Consider the following 15,731-nt stretch of genomic DNA (forward strand, 5'->3'; position numbering starts at 1 on the left):
ACCTTCACTCGCAGGTTACACACGGACACACGCCCATAAATAATACTTTTCAAAATAAAAGCAGCACAGTTGTATTGCGCGCACGACATAGATGTTTTTTCAACTTTATTTTGTAATTTGTGATTGCAGCTGTTCACATTCACTCACAATCACGCACACGCATACGACCACACGGAAGTAATACAAATAACGATTTTCAAAACAAAAGCAGCACCGTTGTATTGCACACTCGACATAGATACTTTTTTAAATTTATTTTGTAATTTATAATTGGCCTCACGCGGGCCGGACAGGGACGCACAAAGGGCCGGATGCGGCCCGCGGGCCGCAGAATGCCCAGGTCTGGTATATATGATAGTATATATCTGTATCATGAATCAATTTAAGTGGACCCAGACTTAAACAAGTTGAAAAACTTATTCGGGTGTTACCATTTAGTGGTCAATCGTACGGAATATGTACTTCACTGTGCAATCTACTAATAAAAGTCTCAATCAAAAAATCAATCAATTTCATCTGGTTCACCTTCATTATTCACAGATTTCCCATAGGATCTTGGTTTAATTCGGTGCCCTGTCACGATGATATCATTCATTCGTTTATCCTGATCCATTTCATCTATGATATTCCTCAGCATATTGTTGTCTTCTTGAAGGCTTGGTAGTCACATGACCACACTCAGTCAGTCAGACGAGGCGATGTCAATATTTACTTACAAACTAGTAAAAAAAACATTTATGTCAGGCACTGTCGACTGTGCCAGTAGAAATGTCACATTTCAGCCTACAAGAATTCCACTTCCAACTACAAAAAGCATATTACGTGCATATGCTAACTTTGACCTTGCTATAACGCCATAAGTGACATAAAATGTGCATCTTTTGTAGTACATGCTATAGTAGTGTCTGTCTCTCACAAGCACATGCTACAGTTGTAGTGTTACTAGCTACTAAATAAAATAGAAACTACTCACTTATAACACAGAACTTGAGACATTTTTTCACAAAATACTCACTTTTATTTGATTTAGATGACTACTGTTTACTTTTACTTGGCTACACTACGGCTTCCTCCCACCTCCAAAGACATGCACCTGGGGATAGGTCGATTGGCAACACTAAATTGGCCCTAGTGTGTGAATGTGAGTGTGAATGCTGTCTGTCTATCTGTGTTGGCCCTGCGATGAGGTGGCGACTTGTCCAGGGTGTACCCCGCCTTCCGCCCGATTGTAACTGAGATAGGCTCCAGCGCCCCTCGCGACCCCGAAGGGAATAAGCGGTAGAAAATGGATGGATGGATGGATGGATGGCTAAACTACCCACCGCCATAACCACAACACCAGGGGGAGCTCCACAAACCACGTTAAACCCAGATTCCGGTCTAACAAAGATCTGAACTCATTCTCTTTCTAGGCCACATCAATATGGAATGCACTCCCAACAGGTGTAAAAGAAAGTGCATCTCTATCCTCCTTCAAAACCGCACTAAAAGAACTCCTCCAAGCAACTTCAACCCTTGACTAACACCCTCCCCCCACCACATCCCACCTCCCCGGATTGTAAATAATCAAATGTAAATAATAAAATGTATATACTTGTTCTTATGCTTTCTGAGCTCACTATGTTCACTGCTCGCTGTACATATCCTACCAAGTCAGTCCTACACTGTTACAATGTCCATTTCTCTGATGACATAATTGTTGATGACTGAAGTGCTGATATCAACCAAACCTAACCCCCCCCCCCCCCCCCCATATCCCACCCCCCGGATGGTAAATAATTCAATGTATATACTCTGATGATTAACTTGTGCGATGACTGTATTATGCTGATAGTATATATTGATTAACGTGGACCCCGACTTAAACAAGTTGAAAAACTTATTCGGGTGTTACCATTTAGTGGTCAATTGTACGGAATATGTACTGTACTGTGCAATCTACTAATAAAAGTCTCAATCAATCACCTCTGTTCAAGATGTACAATCATAAATCAATTCAAATGAATAGCCAAAGCTAATAATATAACTTTTTATCTGGAGTTGGCAGTTTAGCTAATGTCCTTTGTTTATTTTCCGTTTTGCATAGTCTTGTAATGTAATATACAGTAGAGATCGACCAATATCAATTATTAGTAGTCAAGGAGGCCGATAACCGGTATTTGTCTCAAGTATTAATTTGCAGTAAAGTTAGCTAAACATGAATAGTATACGTCAGTAAACAGCTGGACAACGCTTTAAGTAGTTGTTTTTTTACTTTTTTTGTGGAAATGTTGGATCAGTAAATTGATCTTTGTATACCGTAGTTGTGCAAGTGTGTGTAGAGTTTCAGCAGCTTTTGACAGAGACTTATCCCGGATTTTTTACTTTTACATTATCATTCCATTCACTTTCACCGCAATGTTTACAAACACTTCCCTCTTCGATGGCTCCACATCCGGGTCCTGAACACTTCATACGTTTCCATCCACCTGCTTTCAGCATGCATTAAATTGATTGTTGAACTTGCACTTACCCATATTACGCAAGTCATTTGGCTTTACTGTGGTTTTCTCTGCTGCTATGCTAAGTTGTAACACACGGATGCACTTGCACATTAATTCTGACCGGGCAGCACAGGTTGCCCGGTTTAGTTCCATTTTGTAGTGCCATTGTAGCGTCCTCAAAAATTTAAACATTTAAAAGAAAGACTGAAGTTTATGCATGTTGTAAATAAAAGTAACCTTTCAAACTCGTATTATTTTTGTCATACTGCGGGGTTCGTTCTCCCGGGATGCAGACGGACCACTCCGGACAAGGCGTGCAGGTAGGAACATGATTTATTCCTAAAAAATCAAACACGTACCAAAAACAGACAAGTAAAAAGGAAAGCGTGCCGATCGCACGGGAAGCTAAGGCGAGACTTAGCGCAGGAATCAAGAAGCATAGGAGACAAGGAATTTACCTAACGTAACTGTTGCATGTAGCAAATGATGAAGCTAGCCTGAGCGTGGCGAGAAAGGTGAATAAATAGCTCTCTGATTAGTGGTCGACAGCAGGTGACTGTGCCGACCACTAACCAGAGGCAGGTGAACCCAATTAATCCCCATAGAAACCAAAACCAACCCAGAGGTGCACAAAACAGGAACTAAGGGAGTCCAAAACTAACAGAACATAACTAAACAAAACACGATCCGGGCCACAGATAATGACACTTTTATGACATTTTAGGAGAATTGTAGACATTTTAAGGTCCTAAATTCAAACTGTTGGATTTAAGACTTTTTAAGACCCCGTGAAGTTATTATGTGTGACTAAGAAGAGAATCAACATTTGTATTTCAAAATATGGGAAACATCCTGGGAAAATTGGTTAAAAAAAAAACATATACTGTATATATCACAATAACTCGCCGTCTACTCAATTTTATACAGTTTTGTAGCAGTTTATGGATTTAATAAATTGTAAGGTTTACTCGTGAAGGACCCTGAAATCTTGTGAACATTTAAATAAAAACAATTCTGAGCTCCTGCACGTAGCTTATAGTTGACATTTTTCAAGCTGGCTGACATCATTTCTTCCCTGATGTAACAAAGTATGAGAATGTGTGAGCTGCTGCCTGCTCTTCTTTACTCGCATAATAAGACTCTTATTTGTCAATTTACTAGGACTGTCAAAATTAACGCGATAATTACGCGTTAACTATAAGTTGCATGATTAACACGCATGCGTCATGACTCCTTTTTGACCCATGGCCCAACGTCATGGCCTCAGTTACTGTTGAGCCACAAGCACAAAAATAGCGAGTAGAAATACACAAAAAAGGGAGACATTATGGAAATCTCAGGTCCAAAGCCATGGAAAGTCATTTCCCAGACAAGACTATTTTATCTTTAATCGCCATGAGACAACATCATTGGAGTGAACACCTGCTGGCGCCTTTGCTGATTGCAGAGAGGAGGAACTTCACGTTCGTGTTTACATTGGAGTTGAGTGCATTAATAACAAAAAATGGAGATTGTTACTCGAACTGCTTTTAGTAAGATGGAATAAAACCTCAGCAGATAAAAGATGGTAGATAGGAAGTCTCGAGTCACTTTTATCAGAGACTGTTTTCAAAAGATGTCAAAACATTTCTCATACAAATCACACACTTCCAGCTTCACAATAATAGCACTACGCGTTACATTCGGTCCAACCACCAAAACAAGGAAAAATAGTCTTATATTACGATCATGCTTTGTCAAATATGTTTTGTAATGTAGTGTGTGATATTTCTTCCTAAAAAAATGTTTTATGGCAGTTTAAAATAAAGTGTATATTCTTTTATAACCTGTTCTGATGGATAGTCCACAATTACAGAATTTCTAGCAGGCTGAATATTACATTTTATTAATACATAGAGAGGGTTAAAACATTGTTATGCAGAGATAAGAATACTATCAACTTGTAAAACATGTAATGTACCGAATATCAGAAGCATTCAGTCAGGTAGAAATATCCCAGATTACATTACCAAACAGCTTTGTCAATGAAACCATGGTCGTAACAATCCAAATTGTGTGTTATCAAAGTGTGAAACTGCTATCTAAACATGGTGTAGCTCCTCTCCTCTGAGTGAAATCACAGCAGGAATACAAATTCTGTATTCCTACAAAACCTGGCAAGACACCAACGCAGTGCAGGTAAATTTTTTGGTCATTAAAAGGGTGTTTATATCCATTTTGTGTTGCGCTGTTTAAAAAAGCATAATGTTAAAAAACAACAACATTTTGTCAAAGCAAATTCATTTTTTTGTCATGGTAATATACCCGTAAACTTGAAAATGATCTGTCTAGGTTACACTTTTTAATGAAAAAAATTTATATTTATCTGTGTTTAATCTGCAACTATGAACAAACTGCAATTACTACCGATTAATTTTAATCGTTGGACAGCCCTACAATTTACATAAAATTTAAGATTTTTGGTAGAATTTTTTTTTCTGTCGTCCTTATGTGCACCCATCCCTGTCCTTCCATCCATACATCCATATTCTACCGCTCAGTCGCGTTTTTATTTGATTGAATCACAGAAAATGAAAATCGCCGCGCTCCTTTAATGAGCCTACGCGCCGAGTGATGCGGCCGGAGGCTTGTCGTGAGACTCCATCACTGCAGTTGCGAAAACAAATGGTAGGAAGACGCCAGGAAAGAAAAACAAAAACAGGAATTCCCGGCCAAAAAATTGAGGTTTTGACAAGTTCATGTAAGCAGAGGAGACATAATGTAGACCAGGGCTCGCCAACCTTTTTTCCACCAGGGACCGGTTTAATGTATGCGTTATTTTCACGGACCGGCTTTCCACCTGTGGCAGGTAAGAACAGCAAAAAAATGAAAAATAAACTTACTATAACGCTGAAGTAGTGGGAGCGAAGAGATGGTCCCCGGCATGTTGATGGCATGTACTGTATACCAGTGTTTCTTAAAGGCCTACTGAAACCCACTACTACCGACCACGCAGTCTGATAGTTTATACATCAATGATGAAATCTTAACATTGCAACACATGCCAATACGGCCGGGTTAACTTATAAAGTGCAATTTTAAATTTCCCGGGAAATATCCGGCTGAAAACGTCTCGGTATGATGACGTATGCGCGTGACGTCACGACGGCAACGGAAGTATTCGGACCCAATGTGTCACCATACAAACTGCTCTGTTTTCATCGAAAAATTCCACAGTATTCTGGACATCTGTGTTGGTGAATCTTTTGCAATTTGTTTAATGGACAATGGAGACTGCAAATAAGAAAGTTGTAGGTGCGATCGGTGTATTAGCGGGGGACTACAGCAACACCAACACCAGGAGGTTGTGTTGTGTTTGAGCTGGATAGAAGACGCGCTACCGTGAGTACAGCTTTGGCTTCCAAACATTTGATCGCTTGCCCGTACGTGCGTGTCGCTATGTGCATGTCACGTACGTAACTTTGGGGAAATATATGTTTCTTGCCGACTGATGGCGGCCGGGGTGTCGTCGAAAGCTACAACGCCCGCCGCTGCCGCCGCTCCGTAGCTAAATTAGCTTCAATTGTTAAGCTTCGCCAAGCTGGAAATTATTAACCGTGTATTTACATGTTGATGGTTTAATAGTATTGTTGATCTTCTGTCTATCCTTCCAGTCAGGGTTTTTTTTTTATCTTGTTTCTATCTGCATTTGAGCCAGATGCTATCACGTTAGCTCCGTAGCTAAAGTGCTTCACCGATGTATTGTCTTGGACATAAAAGTCACTGTGAATGTCCATTTTGCGTTCTCGGCTCTCATTTTCAAGAGGATATAGTATCCGAGGTGGTTTAAAATACAAATCCGTGATCCACAATAGAAAAAGGAGAGAATGTGGAATCCAATGAACCCTTGTACCTAAGTTACGGTCAGAGCGAAAAACGATACACCCTGCACTGCCTCTCTAGTCCTTCACTCTAACGTTCCTCATCCACGAATCTTTCATCCTGGCTCAAATTAATGGGGTAATCGTCGCTTTCTCGGTCCGAATCTCTCTCGCTCCATTGTAAACAATGGGGAAATGTGAGGAATCCTTCCCACCTGTGACGTCGCGCTACTTCCGGTATAGGCAAGGCTTTTTTTTATCAGCGACCAAAAGTTGCGAACTTTATCGTCGTTGTTCTATACTAAATCCTTTCAGCAAAAATATGGCACTATCGCGAAATGATGAAGTATGACACATAGAATGGATCTGCTATTCCCGTTTAAATAAACAAATTTCATTTCAGTAGGCCTTTAACCATAGCGTTGGGACACGAGAATGTAATATGTGTTTTTCCGCTGTGGTCCGTATAGGCAGCGGTGGTACTCACTTGTAATACAATTTTCCACCACTTGTGGCAGTAAAGACAAAATAAAACAAACAGAAGAAGTCTGGCGCTAATGTCATAAATTTCTTAGGCGCAAAAATTATGACTAAAGTGGTGAAGCTGTATTTTCATTTGCACATTATTTTTATTGAAAGTTTAGTTAAAAAACATTTATCATTAATTTTGTTTTTTTATTTTAGCACAACATAATACATATTGTCTGTAAATGTTTCATTGGTTAGTAATTATTTTTCAATTCAGCCAGACCTAAGCCTAGGGTTTATTTGATAAATTAATAATATAAACTTTTTGATTAACACATGCTTTTATGTAATTTGACAAGGTAGTAAACTAAGTAGGTAAGATATAATTATTGATTATGATCAAAATAAGAATAAGATTACTAATTCAGTGTTAATATTGGAGAATTATTGGCAATGAGAGTATTTTTTTTTTCTTAAATAATGATAATTTTTTTTAAATAACTGGGCTTCAGCAAAAACTTTTGTCAAGCACGGCAAAAGGGCTGGCGCTTGACCAGTAGTTATTAAAAGAGCCATGTATAGAGAGAATATGGCCAACTCGGTTTCAAAGTTGGTACCAAATATGGCGCCCTGTAGTCACGTGAGGGGCTGATTGGCCAAAAGCCCCTCTCGTGACTACTGAGCGCCATTTTTGGTACCAACCTTGGAACCGAGTTGGCCATACTCTCTTTATACATGGCTCTGGTTATTACTATCTACTTCACTATATATTTTTTTATAATACTGAATACAAGTATTATATGTGTATACATTGTATTTGACATAGTTCTGCTGTAGTTCTAAAAAAAAAAAAAAAAAGGCTAATACCGGTATACGTCAAAATGCCAAATATTGGCGCCGATAATCGGTCGATATGCAGAATAGAACTAGAACGGGGGTCAGCAACCCGAGGCTATAGAGCCACATGCGGCTCTTCAGCGCCGCCCTAGTGCCTCCCAGGAGCTTTTTCAAAAACGTATGAAAATAGAAAAATAAATATGTTTATATATTCAACATATTTTTTGTTTTAATATGGTTTCTGTAGGAGGACAAACATGACACAAACCTTCCTAATTGTTAGAAAGTCCACTGTTTATATTAAACATGCTTTTGTCGTATTAGTTTAGGCAATCCTTGAACTCACCGTAGTTTGTTTACATGTAGCTTCTCCGACGCTGCCACAGAAAGACGTGTTTCAAGCCACTACTTCTTTGTCTCATTTTGTCCACCAAACATTTTATACTGTGCGTGAATGCACAAAGGTGAGCTTTGTTGATGTTATTGACTTGTGTGAAGTGCTAATCAGACATATTTGGTCAGTGCATGACTGCAAGCTGATTGATGCTAATTTGCTATCGAGGCTAGCTGTATGTACATATTGCATCATCATGCCTCGTTTGTAGGTATATTTGAGCCCATTTAATTTCCTTTACTTATGTCGTCTGTGTATTTAATTTATATTTGCATGTCCATCCATCCATCCATTTTCTACCGCTTGTCCCTTTTTGGGGTCGCGGGGCGTGCTGGAGCCTATCTCAGCTTGTCTCATGACACATTATCTGTATGTAATATTGGCTGCATTTCCGATTGTTGTTTGTGCGCCATGTTGTTCCAGACCACAGCAAACGTTACCCAGCTTGCAAAGATTGTAATAAATCCATTAGAAGAAGACAGCCTGACGTTTTCTTTAACTTTTACACACACATTTATACCTTTGGTAAGACAGTCCTTTCCAGGAGTTATCTCACCCTCTGAGAAGTTTTACTAAGGTTTTCTAATGTTGTAAAAATGTGTAGAATAAATATTACATTTCAAACATTTCTGACAATGAAGATTTGCGTCAGCCTGCGACACAAAGTCGTTTTGATAGTAGGCTAATATAGCTAATATAGACACTTACATCATGTGTTGCCTTCATTATAACACTTAAGGCTTTTATTTTTTTGCGGCTCCAGACAGATATGTTTTTTGTATTTTTGGTCCAATATGGCTCTTTCAACATTTTGGGTTGCCGACCCCTGAACTAGAACTATACGGTATAGAACTAGTAGTCATGCAGGTGTGTCAGACAGCATTACAGGTGCCCGTCACATAGCTGTAATTACACTTTTTGCCACATTCCCACCACTATTTCTTCTTTCAACACCATGCCACGGACCGTGCACCAGACTCACCCACAATCATGATGTTGAGCTCAAAGCCCTGCTTCATGGCTTTTCTCCGCATCTGCTCCAGAATGGCATCGATGCCGACATAGCTGAAGTCGCCGGCATGGGTCTTGTCCCCTTTGCTGTGCGGGTTGGGGTGGTGCGGCTTGGCGTGTTCCGACATGTTGCTGTGGCTCAGACTGACCTCTGACCCTGAGAGAGAGAGAGAGAGACGAAGATTAGACAATTTGGCTTGATAAAGAAACTGCTTTTTCGCACCAAGAAACTCTGAAAGATGATTATCTAGCATTTAAATACCTAACCACAGCACGACAGTTTCATTTCAGTGCTTTTTACACCAGTTTATTACCCGTACTCAACTTCAGACCACATCATAAATCACTAGACTACAATTATCCAGCAAACATATTTAATTAAATTACACCCAGCATTTGGGACTAAAGCTGTCCAGAGGTCTCATCTATAGAAATCTGCAAAGACATTCAGTCTTTGTTTTTGCAGATCACGGTACGCAACTTTAAAGAAGAAACCCTACAGTCGGCGCGCTCCATCCGAGATCCATGAGCACAAAACAGGCAGAATGTGTGTGAAACATGGCTGCCGTGGCTTACCTCTGTATTAAGGAGGAGCAGTATCAAGAAGAACTACCGTATGCACCTGTTGCGACAAGTAAAGTGAAAGAAACACAACCCTGCCAGGGGCTGGTATGTTCTCACAGCAATGGCACACGAGCTTCCCCGTGTGGGAGGAGTCCACGCTTCCTGTGCAATGACAGCAAGCTGTGGCGTCTGCAGCCTCAGACTATAATGAGCACAAACACACACGTGCACCTGAAGTTGCCCACACAATATGAATTTAATGCAGCTGGCATTAAATAAATAATAAACTGCAATAATACCACCACAGCCACACATTTTATTGCTTAACATGCACGACCGAGCCGCAACGTTTATACAAGTGTTGTATGAAAAATGACACTATAGTTTTGATTTATGTCAAAGAGGTATTGATTTAAAGGCCTACTGAAACCCACTACTACCGACCAGGCAGTCTGATAGTTTATATAACAATGATGAAATCTTAATATTGCAACACATGCCAATACGGCCGGGTTAGATTACTAAAGTGCAATTTTAAATTTCCCGCGAAATATCCTGCTGAAAACGTCTCGGTATGATGACGCCTGCGCGTGACGTCACGGATTGTAGAGGACATTTTGGGACAGCATTGTGGCCAGCTATCAAGTCGTCTGTTTTCATCGCAAAATTCCACAGTGTTCTGGACATCTTTGTTGGTGAATCTTTTGCAATTTGTTCAATGAACAATGTAGACAGCAAAGAAGAAAACTGTAGGTGGGAAGCGGTGTACTAGCGGCCGGCTGCAGCAACACAAACACAGACGATGTTTCATTGTTTACATTCCCGAAAGATGACAGTCAAGCTTTACCATTGGCCTGTGGAGAACTGGGACAACAGAGACTCTTACCAGGAGGACTTTGAGTTGGATGCGCAGACGCGGTACCGTGAGTACGCAGCTGCGGCTTCCAAACATTTGATCGCTTGCCCGTACGTGCGTGCCGCTATGTGCATGTCACGTACGTAACTTTGGGGACTTTGGGGAAATATATGTGCTGTATGAACTTTGGGGAGGTGAGTGATACTTTGGGCTGTGGGATTGAGTGTGTTGTGCGGGTGTTTGAGTTGTATTGGCGGGTTATATGGACGGGAGGAGGGAGGTGTTAATTATGCGGGATTAATTTGTGGCATGCCCTCTAGTCCTTCACTCTCACTTTCGTCATCCACAAATCTTTCATCCTCGCTCAAATTAATGGGGAAATCGTCGCTTTCTCGGTCCGAATCGCTCTCGCTGCTGGTGGCCATGATTGTAAACAATGTGCAGATGTGAGGAGTTCCACAACCTGTGACGTCGCACGCATATCGTCTGCTACTTCCGGTACAGGCAAGGCTTTTTTTTTATCAGCGACCAAAAGTTGCGAACTTTATCGTCGATGTTCTCTACTAAATCCTTTCAGCAAAAATATGGCAATATCGCGAAATGATCAAGTATGACACTTAGAATGGATCTGCTATCCCCGTTTAAATAAGAAAATCGCATTTCATTAGGCCTTTAACAATGCAGTGTTCCAAATAAGTGTTTGATGAGCATTCCTCAACTTTCTCAGTCTTTTTTTGCCACTTGTGCCAGCTTTTTTGAAACATGTTGCAGGCATCAAATTCCAAATGAGCTACAATTTGCAAAAAATAACAAAGTTTACCAGTTTGAATGTTAAGTATCTTGTCTTTGCAGTGTATCGAATTGAATGCAAGTTGAAAAGGATTTGCAAATCATTGTATTCTGTTTTTATTTTACACAACGTGCCAACTTCACTGGTTTTGGGGTTTGTAGATAAACACAGGCTTTTCCATTGTTTGGGCACCACACTGCAAACACTGAAATCTAAGAAAGATTAAATATCTCAAATAAGGGTGATATTTGCTTATTTTCTGTCTGATAAGATAATTCTTCTCACTAAGCAGATTTTATGTTAGAGTGTTTTACTTGTTTTAAGGGTTTTGGTCCTAAATTATCTCAGTAAGATATTACAGCTTGTAGCTGAGATTTTATGACCTATATTGAGTAAAACATGCTTGAAACTAGAATATCAACTGATGCAAAGCTGTGTCATTAACACTCACAAGTATAAAACTACTTTTTTAAAGTAATAATTTCTTACTTCAAGCATGAAAAAAAAAATCATGATGCTGAGCGCATATCACTATGTCAAGATAATGGCACTAGCATTTACTTTAAAGAATATTTTTCAACATATTGAGCAAAAAGGTCTCTCTTTTTTTTTCTACCAAGAAAAGTGCACTTGTTATTAGTGAGAATATACTTATTTTAAGGTATTTTGGGGTTCATTGAGGTTAGCTAATTTTACTTGTTTTGGAAAGTCTTGACAAGCCGAATTTTCTTGTTCTATTGGCAGATAATTTTGCATAATAACATTAACCATGTTGTACTATGTGTGAGTGTGCACATCTCTATAAAGAAGTAAGGGGAAAGTTCCTGGGGGCAAAAAGTATACCAGAGCAAGTATTTGTTTTAATTGTCTGCAACAACAAACTCTAATTTATCGACCTGGCCTAGCTACAACTCTAAAAAATATTATGTGCTACAGTGACCAGCACAAACATAGTGACTGTCCCGCAATGACTCCCGGTTGAGGTCGCGGATGAGAATGCCATCCCACAGCAGTGTGTGACCAGCGTGAGGCGTCGGTCCGGCTGCCTTGGGTAGTGGGGAAAGGGAGTGGGGCGTTCTTCCACATGCAACTAAGGGTTGTTTGGCATGGACTAGAGATTTGGCACACATGGAGGAACATTTAAAAAGGACAGTAAACAAGTTTTTCAGCAATATAAAATACATTGGCAAAATCAGAGATGACATAACTACCAAAGTTTTGTTTTATGTTCGTTGGAAACACTGATGCAGTGCGGTTGTACGTCGTGGATAACTACAATTTGTAACGACAACAGCATTAGCCGCACAAATTTGTCGCATTGTTGATAGAAACGAAACACTAAGTGACGCACCCTGCATAGAAACCTTACAGCAAAGTATCAAATAGTGTTTTCATTGAGGCCCAAAAATGTCTAGCTCCACCCGTGTGCAGGCTTTGACAGCAGAAGGTTGTTCTCGTTTCCCCTTCACTCAATTCCCCTTTGCCTCTCCTCCGATGAAGACAGAAGACCCGTAGTTAAAAAACGTACCCCAGAGTGCGCCGCACCTAGTGCCGCCTCCGTGGTATCTTTCAGGACTTTTCATTCTTCAGTTGTCTCACACGGTTTGACCACATGAATGTACTCAAACTAGACAATGGCCTATAACAATATGAGACTAGTCAAAAAGTGTGTGGTATGCCTGAATTATCTCAAGATTGTTGCATTTTACTAACCCACCCGTCCACAAAGTTTCACGGTGATTGCTAAATGCATTATGTTAAGTTAAATGCTTAATGCCAAATATCTTTTCAACCTTTCCTAAGAGATTGTTTTTTTTTCCTTTAACAAATAAGACAACATAGGCACTTTTGGTTTCAGGGGCTCCCTTGACTATTGATACAGTTAAATGGAAAGCTAATAAGGGTGATTCCTCCCGGATTCTTTCATAAAGACTGCTGTTGTGTTGGCACAAGTCTCACTGTGTATCGCAACAGTCGTTTTGCACCATAATTCGGAATGTGTACATTTCACATTTGAATCAATATGGTATTGATTCCCTGTACCTAGGAATCGATACCGGTACTCAACAGTACTTTTGTGTGTTTTTATGCGTATTTGTTATATGGTACCACGCCTTCCGCCCGAATGCAGCTGAGATAGGCTCAAGCGACCCCCCGCAAACCCGAAAGGGACAAGCGGTAGAAAATGGATGGTCGGATGGATGTATTCTAACATTTAACAGTGAGCTGATAATAATAACTGTGCTGTTCAGTTGTTATATATTGATTTCTCATTTGCTAGTATTATAAAGTAGACTTCGCATAAAGTTGCAATTTCAAGGCCGGTACCAAATTATTGGTATCGGGACAACCCCACCCCGTACTTATATATCTTGTTTGAAATTGTTTTTTAAATTAAACTGATCCGAAAGGTTATTGTGCAATAATAAGACATTCAAAGAATAATAATAGATTTTATTTGTAAAAAGCACTTTACATTGAGTAAACAACCTCAAAGTTCTACAGTGTATTAAAAAAATAAAAATAAAAAATAAAAAGATAATAAAAAATAAATAAAAATAAAAACTAGAACAGCCAAATAGCTAAAACTAGTATGCATATATCTTAAAAAAAAGGGGTTTTAAGCATTTTTTTAAAAGCATCCACAGTCTGTGGTGCCCTCAGGTGGTCAGAGAGAGCGTTCCACAGACTGGGAGCGGCGGAGTATAGTAGAGTATAGCGCCGCTAATCGATAGCCTGCCACTTGAGTGCTAAAAGCTAGCTATCTTAAAGGTTAAGATTATTAAATGAATACAGTATAATCGTTAATGTTTGAATTTCAAACCTGCAAGGTACAGTAAGTATGGTGGTCATGTAACTGCTATTTATAAACCAATGTTAATGTGTTTTTAACAGACATTTAAATTTGTGGAAAAATCGCAGGTGGTATATACATTTTTTTAAAAAGTAATCGCCCAAAATGTTCACGACCCCCCCATGCTGTACCCCTGTTGAAGTCGTTGAAGTGTTGTGCAACCCTGCTCATTAAGGTTACGATTAAACAATATTTTAGAAACACAGACGCCGTTATCAAATGATGTTCATGGTCCCTATTTAACAAGTGCATTGCACAAAGCAGCAGCAACAGAGGTAAGGCACAAACTGCTCAGTCAGCATTAATACTACTGATATTTATTGTCAGTCATAGTTTAATGTACGTATGATATTGTCTGCAAATGTGTGTGATATTGTCTGTAAATGTGTGTTTTTATGGTGCCTGCCTTATGACAACAGATTAAATTGAGCTATTGTAGCTAATTCTGGCATATTTACTGTGATGCGTTGCTCATATATTGATCAATATGCATTGTCCTAATCAATTAACGCTATTCAATTCAATTAAATTCAATAAGTGTACATCTAAGACGATCCAAATTGTCCAGCTTGGATGGATTCAATGCCTTGAGAATACAATGACCTGGATGAATGAGAATATTCATAGACAAGAGATACGTTGCACCATACTTGCCAACCCTCCCGGTTTTACCGGGAGACTCCCGGAATTCAGCGCCTCTCCCGATAACCTCCCGGAAGAAATTTTCTCCCGATAAACTCCCGGAATTCAGCCGGACCTGGAGGCCACGCCCCCTCCAGCTCAATGCGGACCTGAGTGGGGACAGCGGCGACAGTCTGGTTTCACGTCCGCTTTCCCACGATATAAACAGCGTGCCTGCCCAATCACGTTATAACTGTAGAATGATCGAGGGCGAGTTCTTGGTTTCTTATGTGGGTTTATTGTTAGGCAGTTTTATTAAAGTCCTCCCAGTGCGGTAACAACACACAACAGCAGTCACGTTTTCGTCTACCGTAAAGCAGTTCGTATGCCGTAAACAGCAATGTTATCACACTCTTAAACAGGACAACACTGCCATCTACTGGATAGCCTCCGGACACTGAAATTCAAGTATTTCTTTTATTTATATGTATAAAAAAAATGTTTTAAAAATAAAAATAAAAAAATTTAAAAAAAAAAAAAAAAATATATATATATATATATATATATATATATATATATATATATATATATATATATATATATATATATATATATATATATATATATATATATATATATATATATATATATATGTATATATATATATATATATATATATATATATATATATAGCTAGAATTCACTGAAAGTCAAGTATTTCATATATATATATATATATATATATATATATATATATATATATATATATATATATATATATATATATATATATATATATGTGATATATATATGAAATTTTCTCCCGATAAACTCCCGGAATTCAGCCGGACCTGGAGGCCACGCCCCCTCCAGCTCAATGCGGACCTGAGTGGGGACAGCGGCGACAGTCTGGTTTCACGTCCGCTTTCCCACGATATAAACAGCGTGCCTGCCCAATCACGTTATAACTGTAGAATGATCGAGGGCGAGTTC

General features: G+C 39.3%; 1 protein-coding gene across 5 annotated transcripts in view; it reads right to left on the reverse strand.

Annotated features, from left to right (window-relative positions):
* Nucleotides 1-15,731, reverse strand: part of LOC133634039 (septin-9-like) — a 220,118-nt gene that overhangs the window by 30,102 nt on the left and 174,285 nt on the right. For all 5 annotated transcript variants that reach the window (XM_062026984.1, XM_062026985.1, XM_062026983.1 and 2 more), the window contains one exon: nt 9,025-9,210. In XM_062026984.1, the coding sequence (XP_061882968.1) occupies nt 9,025-9,210 (186 nt within the window). The remainder of the gene's footprint in view (nt 1-9,024; nt 9,211-15,731) is intronic.

This window comes from Entelurus aequoreus, linkage group LG18 (genome assembly GCF_033978785.1).
Source record: "Entelurus aequoreus isolate RoL-2023_Sb linkage group LG18, RoL_Eaeq_v1.1, whole genome shotgun sequence".
NCBI lineage: Eukaryota > Metazoa > Chordata > Actinopteri > Syngnathiformes > Syngnathidae > Entelurus > Entelurus aequoreus.